The sequence below is a fragment of the Pteropus alecto genome, unplaced genomic scaffold, assembly GCF_000325575.1.
Source record: "Pteropus alecto unplaced genomic scaffold, ASM32557v1 scaffold24, whole genome shotgun sequence".
NCBI classification, from domain to species: domain Eukaryota; kingdom Metazoa; phylum Chordata; class Mammalia; order Chiroptera; family Pteropodidae; genus Pteropus; species Pteropus alecto.
This window is the reverse complement of record NW_006439192.1, coordinates 3,685,954-3,702,288: the sequence shown is the minus strand read 5'-3', so window position 1 is coordinate 3,702,288 and position 16,335 is coordinate 3,685,954. Positions and strand designations below refer to the sequence as shown.

Sequence of the window (16,335 nt, the reverse complement as noted above, 5' to 3'; positions counted from 1 at the left end):
TTTTGTCTGCTCCTGTTGGTGTTTCCAATCCTTGGCTTCTCTAGCACCCAACCTAGGATATATGAGGCAAAAAGAAAACTCAAGGAGCTTACTGCCATGTTGTTACTTAAAGAAGTACAAAATAGGGGCTGCAGGATTACACAGTGTAGCAATAATAACTTGAGGATATTAAATAAGCTTTTTTGAAGAGTATATTCGAACAGAGATGTGGGGTTTTCTGCATGCAATAGCTGTCCAGTAAAGGTGTATCCAACAATTAAATTTAGAAAAGTCAATGTTCGCAGCAGTTTTTGCAAATATATTCATTTTGCCTGTTTAGATGGTATGTAAATGTTACATGTGGAAACTTATCAGTAACTTGGGCATTTTTATCTTTGTTTTTCCTCATTGTAACTAGAAATTACTTAAGAAATCATTGGCCTAAATAAAAGATACAAACAAACGCTTCAACAGGTACCACCCTAATCTGAGAATTGAAATTTATACAGCCTTTCCTTCCTTAACAATAAACTGAATGTGTGTGAATGTTGACAGCCTTCTCTTGAGCCCCAACCTGGAGCCAGCTGCACATTACCTACGCCAATGTACCTCTAGAGGCAGCAGACAGTCTTCACTCTGCTTTGTTATTTCCTCGCGGGAGATCCTTTCCTCTCCGCTGCCTCCCGCCCCTCCCCCTCCAGTTTTACGCACCCGTCTGGCGCGAGCTGCGCCTTTACTCTCCTCCAAGCCTCAACCGCTGTTATTCAGCCAGCCTGGCTCCAAGACAACGGAGTCATGTTCCTTCTTCTGGGCCTTCTTACGGTAGTTGGTGGTCTGCACACAGGTTCAAGTAAGTCCTCCTCCCAATCCAAGCTTTTGAGGAGACTTCGTTCACTTAGGGGGCTGTAGTTTTTGATTGAGGATCCAGACCCTGTCCTTACCCCAGTCCCTCCCTCTCCCCACCCACTTTCTCCCTGCCCTTTGTTTCAAGGGTCTGTAGCCAAGAAGGCAGAAAGGGAGGCTCCAGGTAGAAAATCTTTTTACTTCTCTGCGATGGTTTCCCTGTCTGTACAATGGACAAAACTGAAATATGTAGTCTTTTCCATATTCAAAATCCTGTTATTCTAGGAATAGTTGCATCGCCCTAAAAAAGCCATTTATGATTTCCTGACTGGCTAACTGCTGTCTTCAATCTGATCCGCTGAAAACATCCCCCTTGTACTCAATATTCTGTCTTTTACCTGCAAATGATCCCTCTTTCTTGAGGTACCTGTGTTTTCTCATTTCCACACCTTTTTTTTTTTTTTTGCAACACAGGTCCGTGATTTATTATTCAATGTTACTTAGTCAAACTTTCAAGTAACTAGGTGTGTGTATATGTCGGGAGAGAGAGAGAGACAGAAAGAAAATAAAAATTTGAGATCTTGGCAAGGGTTAAGAAATTTGTAGATGAGAATGACCAGTAAGAGTGAAAAGAGAGTTGATGCATACTAACAAAAAAAAATGTAGAGAAACAAAGGCAGAATTGTATTTAGAAATAGATAATGTAAGATTACAGGTATCAAAATAACTGCTTATTTTTTTTTTATTTTAGATTCTCATAAAACATTTCTGCAGACCACAGTCCCTGAAAAGATTTCATCTTCTGACACAGAAAGAGATCCAGAAAATAATGTAATTGAGAAATAATATTTTTATATCTTAAATTGTGTTAAGTTGTCTTTAATGTGAAGACCAACATTGCTGAGTGAAGGCAGGTGCTCAGTTTTTGGAGGCAAAAGCTTATAGATCAGACCATGTTCACAAGAAGGAGCATTTTGTTGTGTTTGAATGTGTGTGACTATGTACATCTTTCTGTTAAGAATGAAGGATTTTAAAGCTACCAAAGCCGGGACTAAGGAGAGACAAGTAAAGTGTTTGATTCAGGCACAAAATTTGGTGGGGGATGGCAAAAAGCTGGTATTCCCCCAGGACCAAGATTAGGGTGAGGTGAGTCAGGGTCAGATCTTGTTTTTCTTTAAAATTTAGATATTTTGTTCATCATGAATTTTTTTTTTGCATTAATTTTGAATGTTTAAAATATTGCATTGAAATAGTATATTGATTACTGAGTTTTCTGGCTTCTGTTCTTAGCCCTCATGATTCTTTGAGCTACAGCGGTCCCTCCTTACCCACAGTTTTGCTTTCCGTGGTTTCAGTTATCCCCAGTCAACCATGGTCCAAAAATATTGAATGGAAAATTCCAGAGGTAATCATAAATTTTCAACTGAGCACTGTTTTGAATAGCATGGTGAAATCTTGCACTGTCTAGCTTTGTCCCATGAGACATGAGTGCATCCCTTTTTCCAGTGTATCCACTACACGTTATCATGTAGGCATTATATCATCTCACATCATCACAACAAGAAAGGTGAGTACAGTACAGTAAGATATTTTGAGAGAGAGACCTTAATCATATAATCTTTATTACAGTATATTGTTATAATTGTTCTATTTTATTAGTAGTATTTGTTAACTACTTACTGTGCCTAATTAATAAACTTTATCATAGGTATGTATGTATAGGAAAAAACAGTATATAGTGTTTGGTATTATCCATGCTTTTAGGAGTCCACTGGTGGTCTTAGAACATATTCCCTTGGATAAGGGGGGACTACTATACTTGCTTGACCTTTCAGTGAGTCAATGAGGAGCTTAAAGGTGATCTGGTATTTAGCATATTGATGTCACAGTTGGAGCTTAGGTATTAGTGCACATTCCTTTTCTAATTCCCCAGAAAAAATCTGCTTCTCACTTGGCTCCTTCTAATATAGGATAATCTAATGCTAGTCATAATTGTGGCTCTCGAAATTTATTTTTTTCCTTTAGTATTTTAAGAAACTTTCCTGTTTCACATAAGGATATACTGGTTGTATCAGGTTCCTCTCTTCCCCATTACTCCCAGTTCTCTAACTCATGTCGCCCTATGCTCTTTCTCTAAATTTTCTCTTTTTAGTAAAGAAATTTTACTTACAATCCCCTGCCCCGAGTGAATTCTCAGCCATACTTGGTGTGTGAGCATTACTCTAGCTTATTTTTCTGATTGGAAAGAAGGGACTTCGTTTAATTTTTTGTTTAATTTTTTTTCCAGAAATTAATAATAGCAGTCATTCCTCCCTATTATTTATCACTGAGCAATCTTTGAATTTCCCACTTGTCCAATCTCTAGCATTAAAAAGGCATTTAATAATATGGCAATTTAGTGTTTCTTTTATCTATAACAATTTTGCAAGCTCCCTTTTAATATTTTTGCAACAAAATTATTTTTAATGCAGAGTGTGATTGTATTTTAACATATTTAGTATAATTTGAGGTAGAACCTGCAAAAGTAAGAATGTCTAGGGACACACATAGCTCCCAGATTTAGCAAATAAAATATGGAACACCCAATTAAATTTGAATTATTTCTAATTGCCTATGCATATGTACATAAATATTGCATGGGACAAATACTAAAAATTATTATTCATTAAAAATAAACTATAAGTATCTAAATTATATAACTTTTTCTTTCTTGAATTCTATTTCCCTAACGATTTGACTTTCTTTAATTTTTTTTTTTTTTTGCTGAATTTGGTTAGAAAATTTATTGCAGTTATTCCATTTATATTGTAACAGTTTCTACAGTGGTCACATTCAATTTCTTTCATTTTTTTCCATTCAACATTTGTTAGTGAGAAAAAACTGCACATTAGTATTGCGAGGTAGTTTACAGACCATGTGCTGACATAAAGTTAATAACTGATCATTGGTCTTCTTAACTTGCTTTTCCATTCTTCACTATTATGTTGCATCTTAACAATTTTTTAAAATGTCCATTGACAAAAACAGAACATTGTCATCAAATTTTATTTCTTTCTTTTCTAACACTATAAAGAATGATTCCACTTCTTCCCATGCTGGAAAAGTATTTAGTAACATCCAGATAACTGAATTTTTCAAAGTATTAAAACAATTCCAAAATATAGAGCAGGTGCCATAATAATTATCCACTTCAAGCTGGAATTTCTTTTCCTGTTCATAAGTAATGTCCCCTTTAAGAACAGACTTGACCCTTAAAAGAAAACGTTTTTTGAGGTGGGAGGTTCAATTCTTTCTTCAACACATTCAATTTTAAGTAACAATATACTTCATTGACACTGTTTGCTCTTCTTCCAGTTTGCAAAATCCTATTGCTAAAGAAATAAGTAGGCCCCATTCAATAGATTATTTAGAAAGTCAAGAAGAAATATTTGGGCCTTGTTTTGGAATTAAAGCATGTTTTCAGTGCTTCACATAAACAAGATTCTCTCAACTGCATTTGTTAAAGAGCCAACAGATTTGGTCAGTGAAAGAGAATTGAAGAAAGTAAATGTCAACAAAATCACAAAAATCCTTTAATCAGTTCAAACAGCATAGATGCTGAAACAAAAGAATAATGCCATGACAATGAGATCAGTGTCAATAGAAAGGACATCAGATGTTCTTTGAGCAACATTATGCATTATATGGCTGGGACACCAATGGCTTTTATAGAGTCATTCATGATTTGCTTCAGTTTTGAATAAACATTGTCTGCATATTTATGCAGATGTTCAAAAATTTGTTTGTATTATCCTCTCTCGAAGCAGTACAATTTCTCTGATTAACTCAATAAAAGAGTCCCTGCGAAAGTTTGCTATTGTCTCTGAAGTATCTTCTGGATTTTACTCACAAATAGCCTTATAAGCAAGCCTTTTAAAATACTGTACAAGCAGAGAGAACTTTTTTTCTGCATTGTGACTACTTGCACCCATGGCTGTGCCCTAACAAAGTGATGTGTAGATCTTTAATAATTTTTTAGTAATTGCAAATTACAAAATTCCAATCTTTAATTATTGTATTGTATATTTCAACATGGCACCTGAAAATTTGCTTGTAATTTTGGAATCAGAACTATTTCTGTGCATTCAGACAGTCATTTGAGCAGAAAGACTGATGATAAGTGTGCAAAACCATTACAGTGTCTGATGCAATTCTTATATCTTCATCTGAATTTTCCTTAATCCAAAAATTTTGTGTAACATTTTTTTTGGTACTGTATGAGGAAATTACTCATCTCTTTCCTTAGCTGTTAATATATACTGGTTTATATCTGACTTTCCACCATTTTTGATACTGCATGAACAATTGCATATTGCACAAAGAGCTTCAAAAGGAACTTAACTTTATGTGATAAATTTCTACTGTTCAGAAAGTCATCACAGTATTTACACTTGTGTTTTGGCATTTTGTGCTTTAAATATACATAAATAAAAATACATAATAGTTTCAGAATATTTCAAAAAGAATTAAAAATGCGGAATTTGATTATTGCTTTTTTCCCCCATAGTCCTGTTCTTTTCTCTTTTATTCTGTTTTCTGTCCCCTGGGTAATCTCATCTAACCTTTTTTTTTTTTTAAATCTAAAATTGATGGGGTGACATTGGTTAATAAGATCAAATAGGTTTCAAGTGTACAATTCAATAATACATCACATATATATTTCATTGTGTGTTCACCATCCAAAGTTAAATTTCTTTCCGCCACCAGATATTTGACCCCTCCTTTCCCATATTTACTGCCCCTCTCCCCCACTTTTGTCTGGTAATCACTATTGCACTATTTGTGTCCATGAGTTTCTGTTTGTCATGTTTGTTTGTTACTTTTAGTTTTATATCCCACATAAGAGTGAAATCATATGCTTCTCAACTTTTTCTGGCTGGCTTATTTCGCTTAGCATGATAATCTCAAGATCTATTTGTGTCATCGCAAATGGTAGTATTTCAACTTTTCTTATGGCTGAGTAATATTCCATTGTAAATATGTACCACATTTTCTTTATTCAATCATCTATCAAAGGACACTTCGTTTGTTTCCATGTCTTGGCCACCATGAATAGTATTGCAGGAAAAATTGGAGTGCATATATCTTTGTAGATAAATGTTTTCAAATTTTGGGGGTAGATACCCAGAAGAGGGATTACTGGGTCATATGGTAATAATATTCTTAGGTTTTTGAAGAACCTCCATACTGTTTTCCATAGTGGCTGTACCAATTTACATTCCCACCCACAGTGTATGAAGATCCTTTTTTTTTTTTGCCAGAACCTCTCCAGCACTTGTTATTGTTTGTGCTGTTGGTGGTAGCCATTCTAACAGGTATGAGATGGTATCTCATGGTTTTGATGTGCATTTCCCGAATAGCTAGTGAAGTTAAGCATCTTTTCATATAGTCTGTCAGCTGTTTATATGTCTTCCTGGAGAAGTGTCTGTTCAGGTCCTCTGCCCATTTTTTAATTGGATCTGTGTTGTTGTTGTTGTTGAGTTGTATGGGTTCTTTATGTATTTTGGAAATTAGGCCCTTATCGGAGGTGTTGTTTGCAAATATATTCTCCCATTCAGATGTTTGCCTCTTTGCCGTGTTGAAGGTTTCTTTTGCTGTGCGAAGCTTCTTAGTTTGATGTGGTCCCATTCATTTCTTTTGCTTTTACTTCCCTTACTTTTGAGGTCAAATTTATAAAATTCTCTCTAAACCCAAGGTCCATAAGTTTAGTACCTATGTTTTCTTCTATGCAATTTATTGTTTCAGGTCTTATATTCAGGTCTTTGATCTATTTTGAGTTAATTTTTGTGTATGGTGACAGTCTAGTTTAATTCTTTTGCAGGCGGCCTTCTAATTTTCCCAGCACTATTTATTGAAGAGGCTTTCCTTTCTCCATTGTACGATTTGGCTACTTTATTGAAAACTTATTGCCCATATATTTGGGGGGTTAATTCTGGACTCTTGGTTCTGTTCCATTGGTCTATGTGTCTGTTTTACTACCAATACCATGCTATTTGGATTGTTGATACTTGTAGTATAAATTGATGTCAGGCAGCGTAATACCTCCAGCCTTGTTCTTTTTCCTCAGGATTGCTTTGGATATTTGGGGACTTTTGCGCTTCTATACAAATCTGATGATTTTTGTTTTTCTTTTTTTTTTTTTTAAATGACTTTGGGATTTTGATGGGGATTGCATTAAATTTGTATAATGCTTTAGGAAATAAGGTCATTTTAACTATGTTGATTCTTTCAATCCTTGAACATGGAATATCTTTCCATTTCTTTGTGTCTTTCTCAATTTCTTTTACTAATGTCTTATAGTTATCAGTGTATAGGTCCTTCACATGCTTCACTAGGTTTATTCTTAGGTATTTAATTTTTTTTGTTCCAATTCCAAAGAGAATTGTTTTTTCATTTCTTTTTCTGAAAATTCATTGTTAGCATATAGGAATGCTATGGATTTTTGAACATTGACTTTCTATCCTGAAACTTTACTATATTTGTTTATTATTTCTCATAGTTTTTAGTGGAGTCCTTAGGGTTATCTATATAGAGAATCACGACATCTGCAAAAAGTGACATTTTTTGATTTCCTCATTCCCTATTTGGATGCCTTTTATTTCTATCTCTTGCCTGATTGCTCTAGCTAGGACTTGCAATATTATATTGAAGAAGAGTGGTGACAGCACAGCCTTGTCTTATTCCTGATCGTAGAGGGAAGGTTTTTAGTTTTTCTTCATTAAGTATGACGTTAGCTGTGGATTTGTCATATGTAGCCTTTATTATGTTGATGTACTTACCTTCTACACCCATTTTATTGTGTTTTAATCATAAATGAAAACTATATCTTGTCACATGCTTTTTCTGCATCTGTTGATATGATCATATGATTATTTTTTCTTTTGTTTATGTGGTGTATCACATTGATCGATTTGGGTATGTTAAACCATCCCTATGCCGGAAGGATGACGTCCACTTGATATTGGTGTGTAATCTTTATAATGTGTTGTATTCAATTTGCTAGTATTTTATAGAGGATTTTTGTTTCTGTGTTCATGAGAGATATTAGTCTATAGTTTTTTTATGTGTGTTATCTTAAACAGGTTTTTGTATCGGAGTAATGTTGGCCTCATAAAAAGAGTTAGGAAGTATTTACACTTCTTCAATTTTTTAGAAAAGTTTGAGAAGACTAGGTATTAAATCTTCTTTGACTCTTTGGTACAATTCACTGGTGAAGCCATCTCGTCCTGAACTTTTATTTTTCGAGAGGTTTTTAGTGATTGTTTCAATTTCTATACTGTTGATTGGTCTATTTAGATTTTACAGTTCTTCATCATTCAGTCTAGGTGGGTTCTATATTTCTTAGAACGTGTCTATTTCTTCTAGGTTATTAAATTTGGTGACATATAATTTTTTCATAGTATTCTTGTATGATCCTTTGTATTTCAGCACATTCTGTTGTAACATCTCCATTTCATTTCTGATTTTGATTGTGTCCTTTCTCTTTTTTCCTTCTTGAGTCTAGCCAGAGATTTGCCAATTTTATTGATTTTCTCAAAGGACCAGCTCTTTGTTGCATTAATTTTTTCCTATTGTTTTTTTATTCTCAATTTTTTTTTTTAATTCTCTAGTTTTTATTATTTCCTTCTGCTGACTTTGGGCTTTATTTGCTCTTCTTTTTCTAGTTTTTAAAGGTGTAAAGTTAAGTTGTTTATTTGGGATTTTTCTTGTTTTTGAGATAGGCCTGTAATGATATGAACTTTCCTCTTATTACTGCTTTTGCTGTGCCTCAAAAATTTTGATATGTTGTATTTTCATTCTCAGTTCTTTCTATGTATCTCTTGATCTCTCCTTTTATTTCATCTATGACCCAGTCATTCTTTAGTAGCACGTGTTTGTAGTTCTTGCTGCTTTCTTTTTATAGTTGATCTCTGGTTCCAAAGCATATGGTCAGAGAATTTGTCTGGTTTGATTTCAATCGTCTTAAATTTGTTGAGCCTAGTTTTATGTCCCAAAATATGATCTATCCTTGAGAATACTCTTATATGCACTAGAGAAAAATGTATATGCAGCTGTTTTAGGATGAAAAGCTCTGTAAAATTCACTTGTCTCCAATTGGCCTAATGTGTCATTTAAGGCTGATATTTCCTTATTGATTTTCTGTTTTGATGAACTATCTATCAGTAGGAGTATTTAGGTCCCCTACTGTAATTGTGTTTTTGTCAGTTTCTCACTGTAGTTCTATTAGTAGTTGCTGTATTTTATTTGGTGCTCTCTGATTGAGAGCATATATATTGATGTGTTATGTCTTCTTGATGTTCCCTTTATCATTATGAAATGTCCTTCTTTGTCTCTTTTTCACCTAATTTTTAAATCTTTAAGTCTATTTCATCAGATATAAGTATGCTACACCTACAAACACAGGCACAGTAATCCTTTTTCTTCTGCTTGCGCCTTATCTCCATTCCCCTTTACAGATTTGGATCTTTAATCCCCTCCTCCCTTTTCTTTTTCTTTGTTTGTTGTTGTCTCACATTATCTGTCCTTATGCTGTATGCTCATTTCTAAGTTGCAGTAGCTATTGTCTTCTTTTTTTTAAAGCATTTTATTTTTTTGACTTTTAACCTTTATATAATATTTAAGCTCATAATACCCTGTTCTTAACAAGGGTTGCACTTTTCTGCTTCTGTCTGCCTGTTGGTTATCTTATACATAGTTTTGTGTTTTTTTGTCCTTTTCTTTCAGGTAGAATGACCCGCTTCAGTATTTCCTGTAATGCAGGCCTTGTGGCGGAAAATATCCTCAGCTTTTGTATGTCTGAAAAGGTCTTTATTTCTCCTTTATATCTAAAGGAGAACTTTGCTGGATATATTATTTTTGGCTGGTAATTTTTCTCTTTCAATAGTTTGAATATTTTGTTCCACTCCCTCCTAGCTTGTAACTTTTATGCTGAAAAGTCTGATGATAATCTAATGGGTTTTCCTTTATAGGTAACTGTCTTCTTTTCCTCAGCTGTCTTGAGAATTCTTTCTTTGTCATTAATTTTTGACAATTTTAATATAACGTGTCTTGGAGGTCTTTTTGGGTTGAGATAATTTTGTATTCTGTTTGCTTATTAGATTCAAAGATCCAGTTCTTTCCATAGGTTTTGGAAATTCTCGTCAACTATTTGTTTGACTAAGCTCTCTTTTCCCTTCTCCCTCTCTTCTCTTTCTGTTATACTCATTATTCTTATATTGCTCTTTCTGATGATGTCATATAGTTCTTGTAGAGTTCTTTAATTTTTTTTCATATTCAAGTCTTTCTTTTCTTCCTTCTGCATTATTTCCAGATTTCTGTCTTTGATATCACTAATTCATTTTTCCCTGTGGTCAGCTCTATGTTCTAGGCTTACTATTTCAATCTTCTTCTCTTTTAGTGAGTTCTTCATCTCTAGAAGTCTTATTTGGTTCTTTTTTAGAGTTTCAATCTCCTTAGTAAAGTAACTCTATTGTTCTTTAATTTAACTTTTAACCTCTGTGAATTGTTGATCCGTACTTTCTTGCGTCTCACTGAGGTTTTTCAGAAGTGCAATATGAATTCTCTGTCATTTAAATCGTATATTTCTATATCTTTTCTGTTGTTTTCTATTTTTATATTTTCTCTCTGTTTCAATCTGGATATTTTCTACTGACCTGTGTTCCTGTTCATCAGTCACATCTTCTGCTATGTCTCATCTTTTCTTAAACCCTTTTATTGACTTTTTAATAGTAGATAATGTATTTTTCTCTGCTCTAGAATATCATTCTTTTTTTCTTTATTAGAGTTTCTACACTTCTACTGAAATAGTTTTTTTTCCCCTCATTTTAATCATGGTTATTATGCATATTACCTGTGGCATCGTATTTCAATTTTTTTTTTTTTGTAATTTGAGCCTGTTCTTTAGCACTTCTTGTAATTTTTAATTGAAATTTGGTATCTTAGTTTTGTAGGGCTGCATAACAAAGTAACACAAACAATATGGCTTAAACAACAGAAATTTGTCGTCTCATAGTTTTGGAATCTAGAAGTCCAAGATCAAGGTGTTGGCAGAGTTTGTTCTTTCTGAGGATTATGAGGGAAGGGTCTGCTCCAGGTCTCTATCCTTGGCTTGTAGATGGATGTGTTCTCCTTACGAATCTTCATATGGCATTCTACCTTCAAGTGTGTCTGTGTCCAAATTTACCCTTTTGATAAGGATCTCAGTCATATTGAATTAAAGCCCGCCCTATTGACCTCATTTTAGCTCCATTATCTCTGTAAAGACCCAATATGAATAAGATCACATTCTGAGATCCTGGGGTTAGAAATTCATATATAAATTTGCAACCCAAACAGTTGGATGCTATATATGAAAAGTTGTAGAAGCTCTGAACGATGATTTTTTGGAGTTTTTTTTCTCATGTCAGTTTTGTACATTTCTTTTTGTTTGATTAAAATTATTGGGGTGACAATGGTTAATAAAATCAAGCAGGTTTCAAGTAGTTTTGTATATTTCTTATTAATCACATTCCAGATTTTTATTTGTTTTTGCTTTGTAAGGTATGTAGATTTAACATTTTATTGGCACTATCATGTTCCCCTTTATTTTTCATCATATTTGTTTAATAGCAAGGGACTTTTAGAAAGCACGATTTTCAAGACCCCTCCAGATTCCACTTATATTTTTTTTCCAGAGTGCTATTCATATGACTCTTCTTAGATCATTAATCTGTGCAGAGAATCTTGTTCTGCTATAATACAAAGTTAAGGCACTGAAAGCTTTTCAATGACCATTTCTCTTGGTAAAATAACATTTTAAAATTTACTAAATAAATAATTTAATGACTCATATTTTCTGTTATCTTCTAGAGATGTCTTTACTCTCCCTTTATCCTCTCCTACATTCTATTCCAGAGGCATTTCATTGCTTAATTGGATAAGTAAAGTGCAGTGGTAGTTGTTATGTTATGTTGATAGAAGTGTAGTACATTTCTTGCAGTTGTTTCTTTTTGGAGTGTTTCTTACAATTAACGGAGAAATTTACTTCCCAGGAGGGCTAGAAGTAAGCAAGCAACAGATTCTCTCAAGTGAGGTAGGCATCTTTGGTATTTGCTTTTAGCATTGTGAATTGGTCTGAAGCATCTAAGCCAAAAGAGAACCATCAGGAGATGGTTTCTGAGAGAATCTTTTCTCTCTCAGAAATATAAATAATAGTGACTAACAGGCATGTGGAGACTCTACCATTTATTTCTCAATTAAGAATCTTGAAGCTTCAAATATCCACATGGGAAGGGAAGCACATATAATAGTTCTATATTATTGTTAATTTTGTCAGTATTTTAAAAGTATTTCTTAGAGGAAATATTATTTAACATATATTATTTACAAGTATTACTGAAAATATTTTGAATTCTCATGTTACAGGTGGCTTATATCATTACAATAGAAGGAAAACCATATTTTGTCCATCTCAAAAAGCAGTAAGCAATTATTTTATTCTTTCAAATTCTAAGTCTTTGGTTTCTTGATTTCTAAAAATAGTTATGAATAGAATCATTTCAATTCAAATCGACATTTGATACCTATATACATTTGAATTGTGAGTCCAAATAGCTCCTGTGGTGAGCAAAAAGTCGGTGTGAATTACTAAAGAACATATTTTCTGGAGGATGCAAGTAAAAGATTTTGAAAAGGTAGGCAGGAGCCAGGTCGTAGAAGATCTATCATGCCATGATAAGGATGTTGGAAGCCAAAAATGTTTCTAGAATGTACTTGTATAGGCTCATTGAGTCTTTTAGGCTATTTTTTGAGAGGGCAAACATAGAGTACAATGTCTAATTATATGATTATATAATAGTTTAGGTAAGTGATGATTGTTGGCTTGAACATATGATATTGGTAATAGCATTGGAAAGAAAAAATTCAATAGATTTTGAAGACAGACTTGGTAGAGTGATTAGAAACAGTGAGGAAACTTGAATAATTTAGTTATTGCTTAAGAAAATAGGTAGGTTATAGTGTAATTAAATGAAGAACATGAACAAAGGAGATATTTATGTGAGGAAAGGGTAAGGTTAGTTTGCAGTGCCTGTAAGATATCCAAATGGGTTTTTACCATTAGTTGTATGAATATAGGAATGTGAATCTCTGAGGAGAAATTAGTACTAGGGATATAGATTTAGCAGTAATCAATAGTTTAGTTGTAATTTTTTTTAATGAGAGCTTATATAGTGCTTATAAATAGACTGGTGACTAAAGGCTGAATCTTGCTAAAGACTACTATTTCTGGGACAAGTAGAACAACAACAAAAAAAAACATGGAAGATCAAGCTGGAATTGTCAGGGAGATAGAAAGAGAAGCAGAGAGTGATGCGTGATTAGACTTATCAGTCCGTTTTCAAAATGTATGCTAGAAGTCCAGCACAATGATGGTTTTTAAATTGTCTTTTAGATTTGACATTCTGGTGTTTATGAAACTTTTCCAGAGCAGTTTCATCGTGAATAAGTGTTGACAAAGTAGAGAAACTGTTTCTAGACTACTCTTTACATAAAAATCTGTTGCAAATTGAAAATATATAGGGAATAGCTAGAGTTGGACACAGGGTCAAAAGGGAGTTATTTAGGATGGTAATGACTTGATAATAAACTTTTACAATAGAATTAGGATAAAAAAAAACAGTAGAGAAGAAGAATTTGAAATTATAGGACCAAAAAAGTATGTGTCTTCAATATAAGAATGAGATTTGTAGCATAGTGTAACGGTTTGCTTTGAACAAAAGAATTGGTCATCTTCTGGAAATAAAGATAAGGAGTGAGGATGGGTATAGGTTATCTGAAAGTGAGGTGACATGGTGGATATGTGGGATGATTGACAGGAGCGGTGTCAAGTTTTTGAATAGTTGCTGGAGAGAATGAAAGAAAATTCTGACCAAGCTTATTGAGAAGAACTTTATACTTAGCTAAACTGAGTGAATATGAATTTGTAGCAATGCCAAGAAAATCTTTCTAAATTCTGTTCTAACTACATTTTAATTTGGAGATTCAGGTTTAAAATCTGGAATCAATCAGCAATAAAGACAAAGATTTGAAAATTCTATGTTATAAATTGGGACTTATATTGTTTCACTATTTGTTATTTCCAGCAATTTGTATTGTTTATTAGCATGAATTTTGGCATAGTCACTATAGTTAAAATGCTTCCTTCAGCACTTGATTTCTTGTAAATGACAGAGAGATATTTGGAAAATAGATATGCCAAGATAATTGACACTACTTTAAATTCCCCAGTAAAAGGAAACCTTGTATTATGAAGAAGAATTTTTTTTTGTTTTCTGTTTCACAACTTGAGCACATTTTTGTGATTTCTGCCTAGATCATTTTTATCTTCGGGTTCTTTTGTTTATTCTTATGACAAAGATGACACCCAGCATGCTAAACTTTTGTTAAAACAGGTAAGACTTAAGTTTTATTTCTTATAGATTTCTTATTCTGGATTTTCTTTAAAAATAGAATTATTCTGAAATTACTGGAATATTATTTTACACATTCACTAAAACTGAATTATCTGAACTAGTTCTCATTTTTGCCTGGCATAGCTTCATTAGGTAATTGCCATTCATATTAAAGTACTAAGGTAACTTACATAATAAATATAAATGACATATCTGGGATATCTATTTTTAAAATAAATTATCCATTTGTTTTTTTTTGTGTATTTTTTTTTTTCAGATGGATTGCAGTTACCATGGATATATTGCAGGTTTTCCAAATTCTCTTGTATCACTCAACACATGTTCAGGACTCAGGTTGTAGCCATTTTAAAGATCTTTCATTTGCCAGTATTAGATCCTGCTAGTGTATGAGCTGATCCTACATATATCTTTTCTGGTTCTACAGTCACCTTAATAATTTCAGTTCCCTAAGGAATAAGCAAGAATTTCTGATAAAATAGAATTGGTCACCTGGTCAGTATTTGTTTCTTATGGAAGGCTACTTGTTGATTTTGACAGGATTCTCTGCTTGAGGCTTTGAGCAATTTTGAATGTAGGGGTGTTGATTGGTCTCTCCATATATCTTTAGTTTCCTCAATTTTTTATATTTTCACTGATTTCTTAATTTCCTAGAATGATTGACGATTGTAGAATGTCTTGATCTTATAAACACTTTCACTCTGCTCCCAATCATTTTTAGGCAAGTAGGGTCTTTAATTTGGACCACACAAATGAATGATTTAGGACATTAAGTGTCAGGGGAGAGTCAAATGTCTCATAAAGAAGAAAGAGACTTAAGACTAAGGAAGAGGGTGCCTGTAGGTTCTATAGACTGGCTTAGAAAATCTATATCCTAGGAAGGGGTCTTATTCTGTTTTAGCACACGAATCCATGCCACTAATATGCTTTACTTAAGAAGATCAAAATATTTCTCTTAGAATATTTATAATTTAAAGCCATATATATCCTGTAGTATTACTGGTCTAGTTCCAAGGTGACTCTAAATGTAAAAAAATCTGGCCAAAATTTCTCATTAGAATATTAGATTTACAGTTTTGGTAGAATCATTTTAGAATTGCTTTGATTATTTCAACATTCAGGGGAACATTGCAGTTTAAAAACATCTCATATGGAATCGAACCAATGGAGGCTATATCAGGATTCATGCACGTAATTTATGAAGAAAAAGATTACAACACTAATATTCCTCTCTTAGGAGACAATGACACTTACAGCCATACTAATTCAGAATATCAAGTTAGAAAAAGTTCAGAAGTAAGTGTTGACTTTTTAATTTTAACTTATTCAGTATTATTTTGGGACATGAACAATACTTTGAGAGTAAAATTTGGTGACTTGCAAATCTTAAAATTATTTTACTTTTTCATGAGGGCCCTGCGTGACTTTTAAAATGGATAGAGAATGAGATTGAATTCTTTGTTATGCTTATTTTTAGCAAAAACTTAGGTATTTTGGAAACAGATATGTGAATATAAGATTGAAGAAACCAAAAACTTAATTTGGTTTCTTCAATCCTATATTCACATATAGGCATTTGGATAATTGCCTATATGTGAGCATTTGGATAATTAATGTAAATTATTCCTTTTCTTCAACTGCCTAATTATTTAGTTGAAAATATTATGTAATCTGGATTTATAAATTAAATCCGTGCTTTATGAAAGTTCAGAAATGAATAATATCAGTGGTACATGTAAAGCAAAGTGATTAATTCTTCCTCTACAAACACCTATAAACTGCTATAAATATAATTCTTAGCTCTAGTGAATGCCATTGATCATAATTTTAGTAATATTTTTCTAAACGATATTTGCCAAAAATAATTTTCTAATAATTGATAGCAGAAAATCCGCTCACATGGACGATTACCATGAAAATTATCACAAGGCTAAGAAAAGAAAAGCTTTGTGTTTTAAACTTAATATTTCCAATTTCAGCTATTGCTATAATCAGAAGATACCTGGGTTCTCATACAGTTTGAAAA

General features: G+C 33.1%; 1 protein-coding gene across 1 annotated transcript in view; it reads left to right on the top strand.

The window, feature by feature from the left end:
• The first annotated feature begins 774 nt into the window (after positions 1 to 774).
• Positions 775 to 16,335, top strand: part of LOC102879179 (disintegrin and metalloproteinase domain-containing protein 5-like) — a 131,855-nt gene continuing 116,294 nt past the window's right edge. Inside the window, exons 1-6 of the mRNA XM_015592804.1 lie at positions 775 to 829; positions 1,574 to 1,653; positions 12,265 to 12,320; positions 14,213 to 14,291; positions 14,569 to 14,645; positions 15,431 to 15,609. Coding sequence (XP_015448290.1) covers positions 775 to 829; positions 1,574 to 1,653; positions 12,265 to 12,320; positions 14,213 to 14,291; positions 14,569 to 14,645; positions 15,431 to 15,609 — 526 coding nt within the window. The remainder of the gene's footprint in view (positions 830 to 1,573; positions 1,654 to 12,264; positions 12,321 to 14,212; positions 14,292 to 14,568; positions 14,646 to 15,430; positions 15,610 to 16,335) is intronic.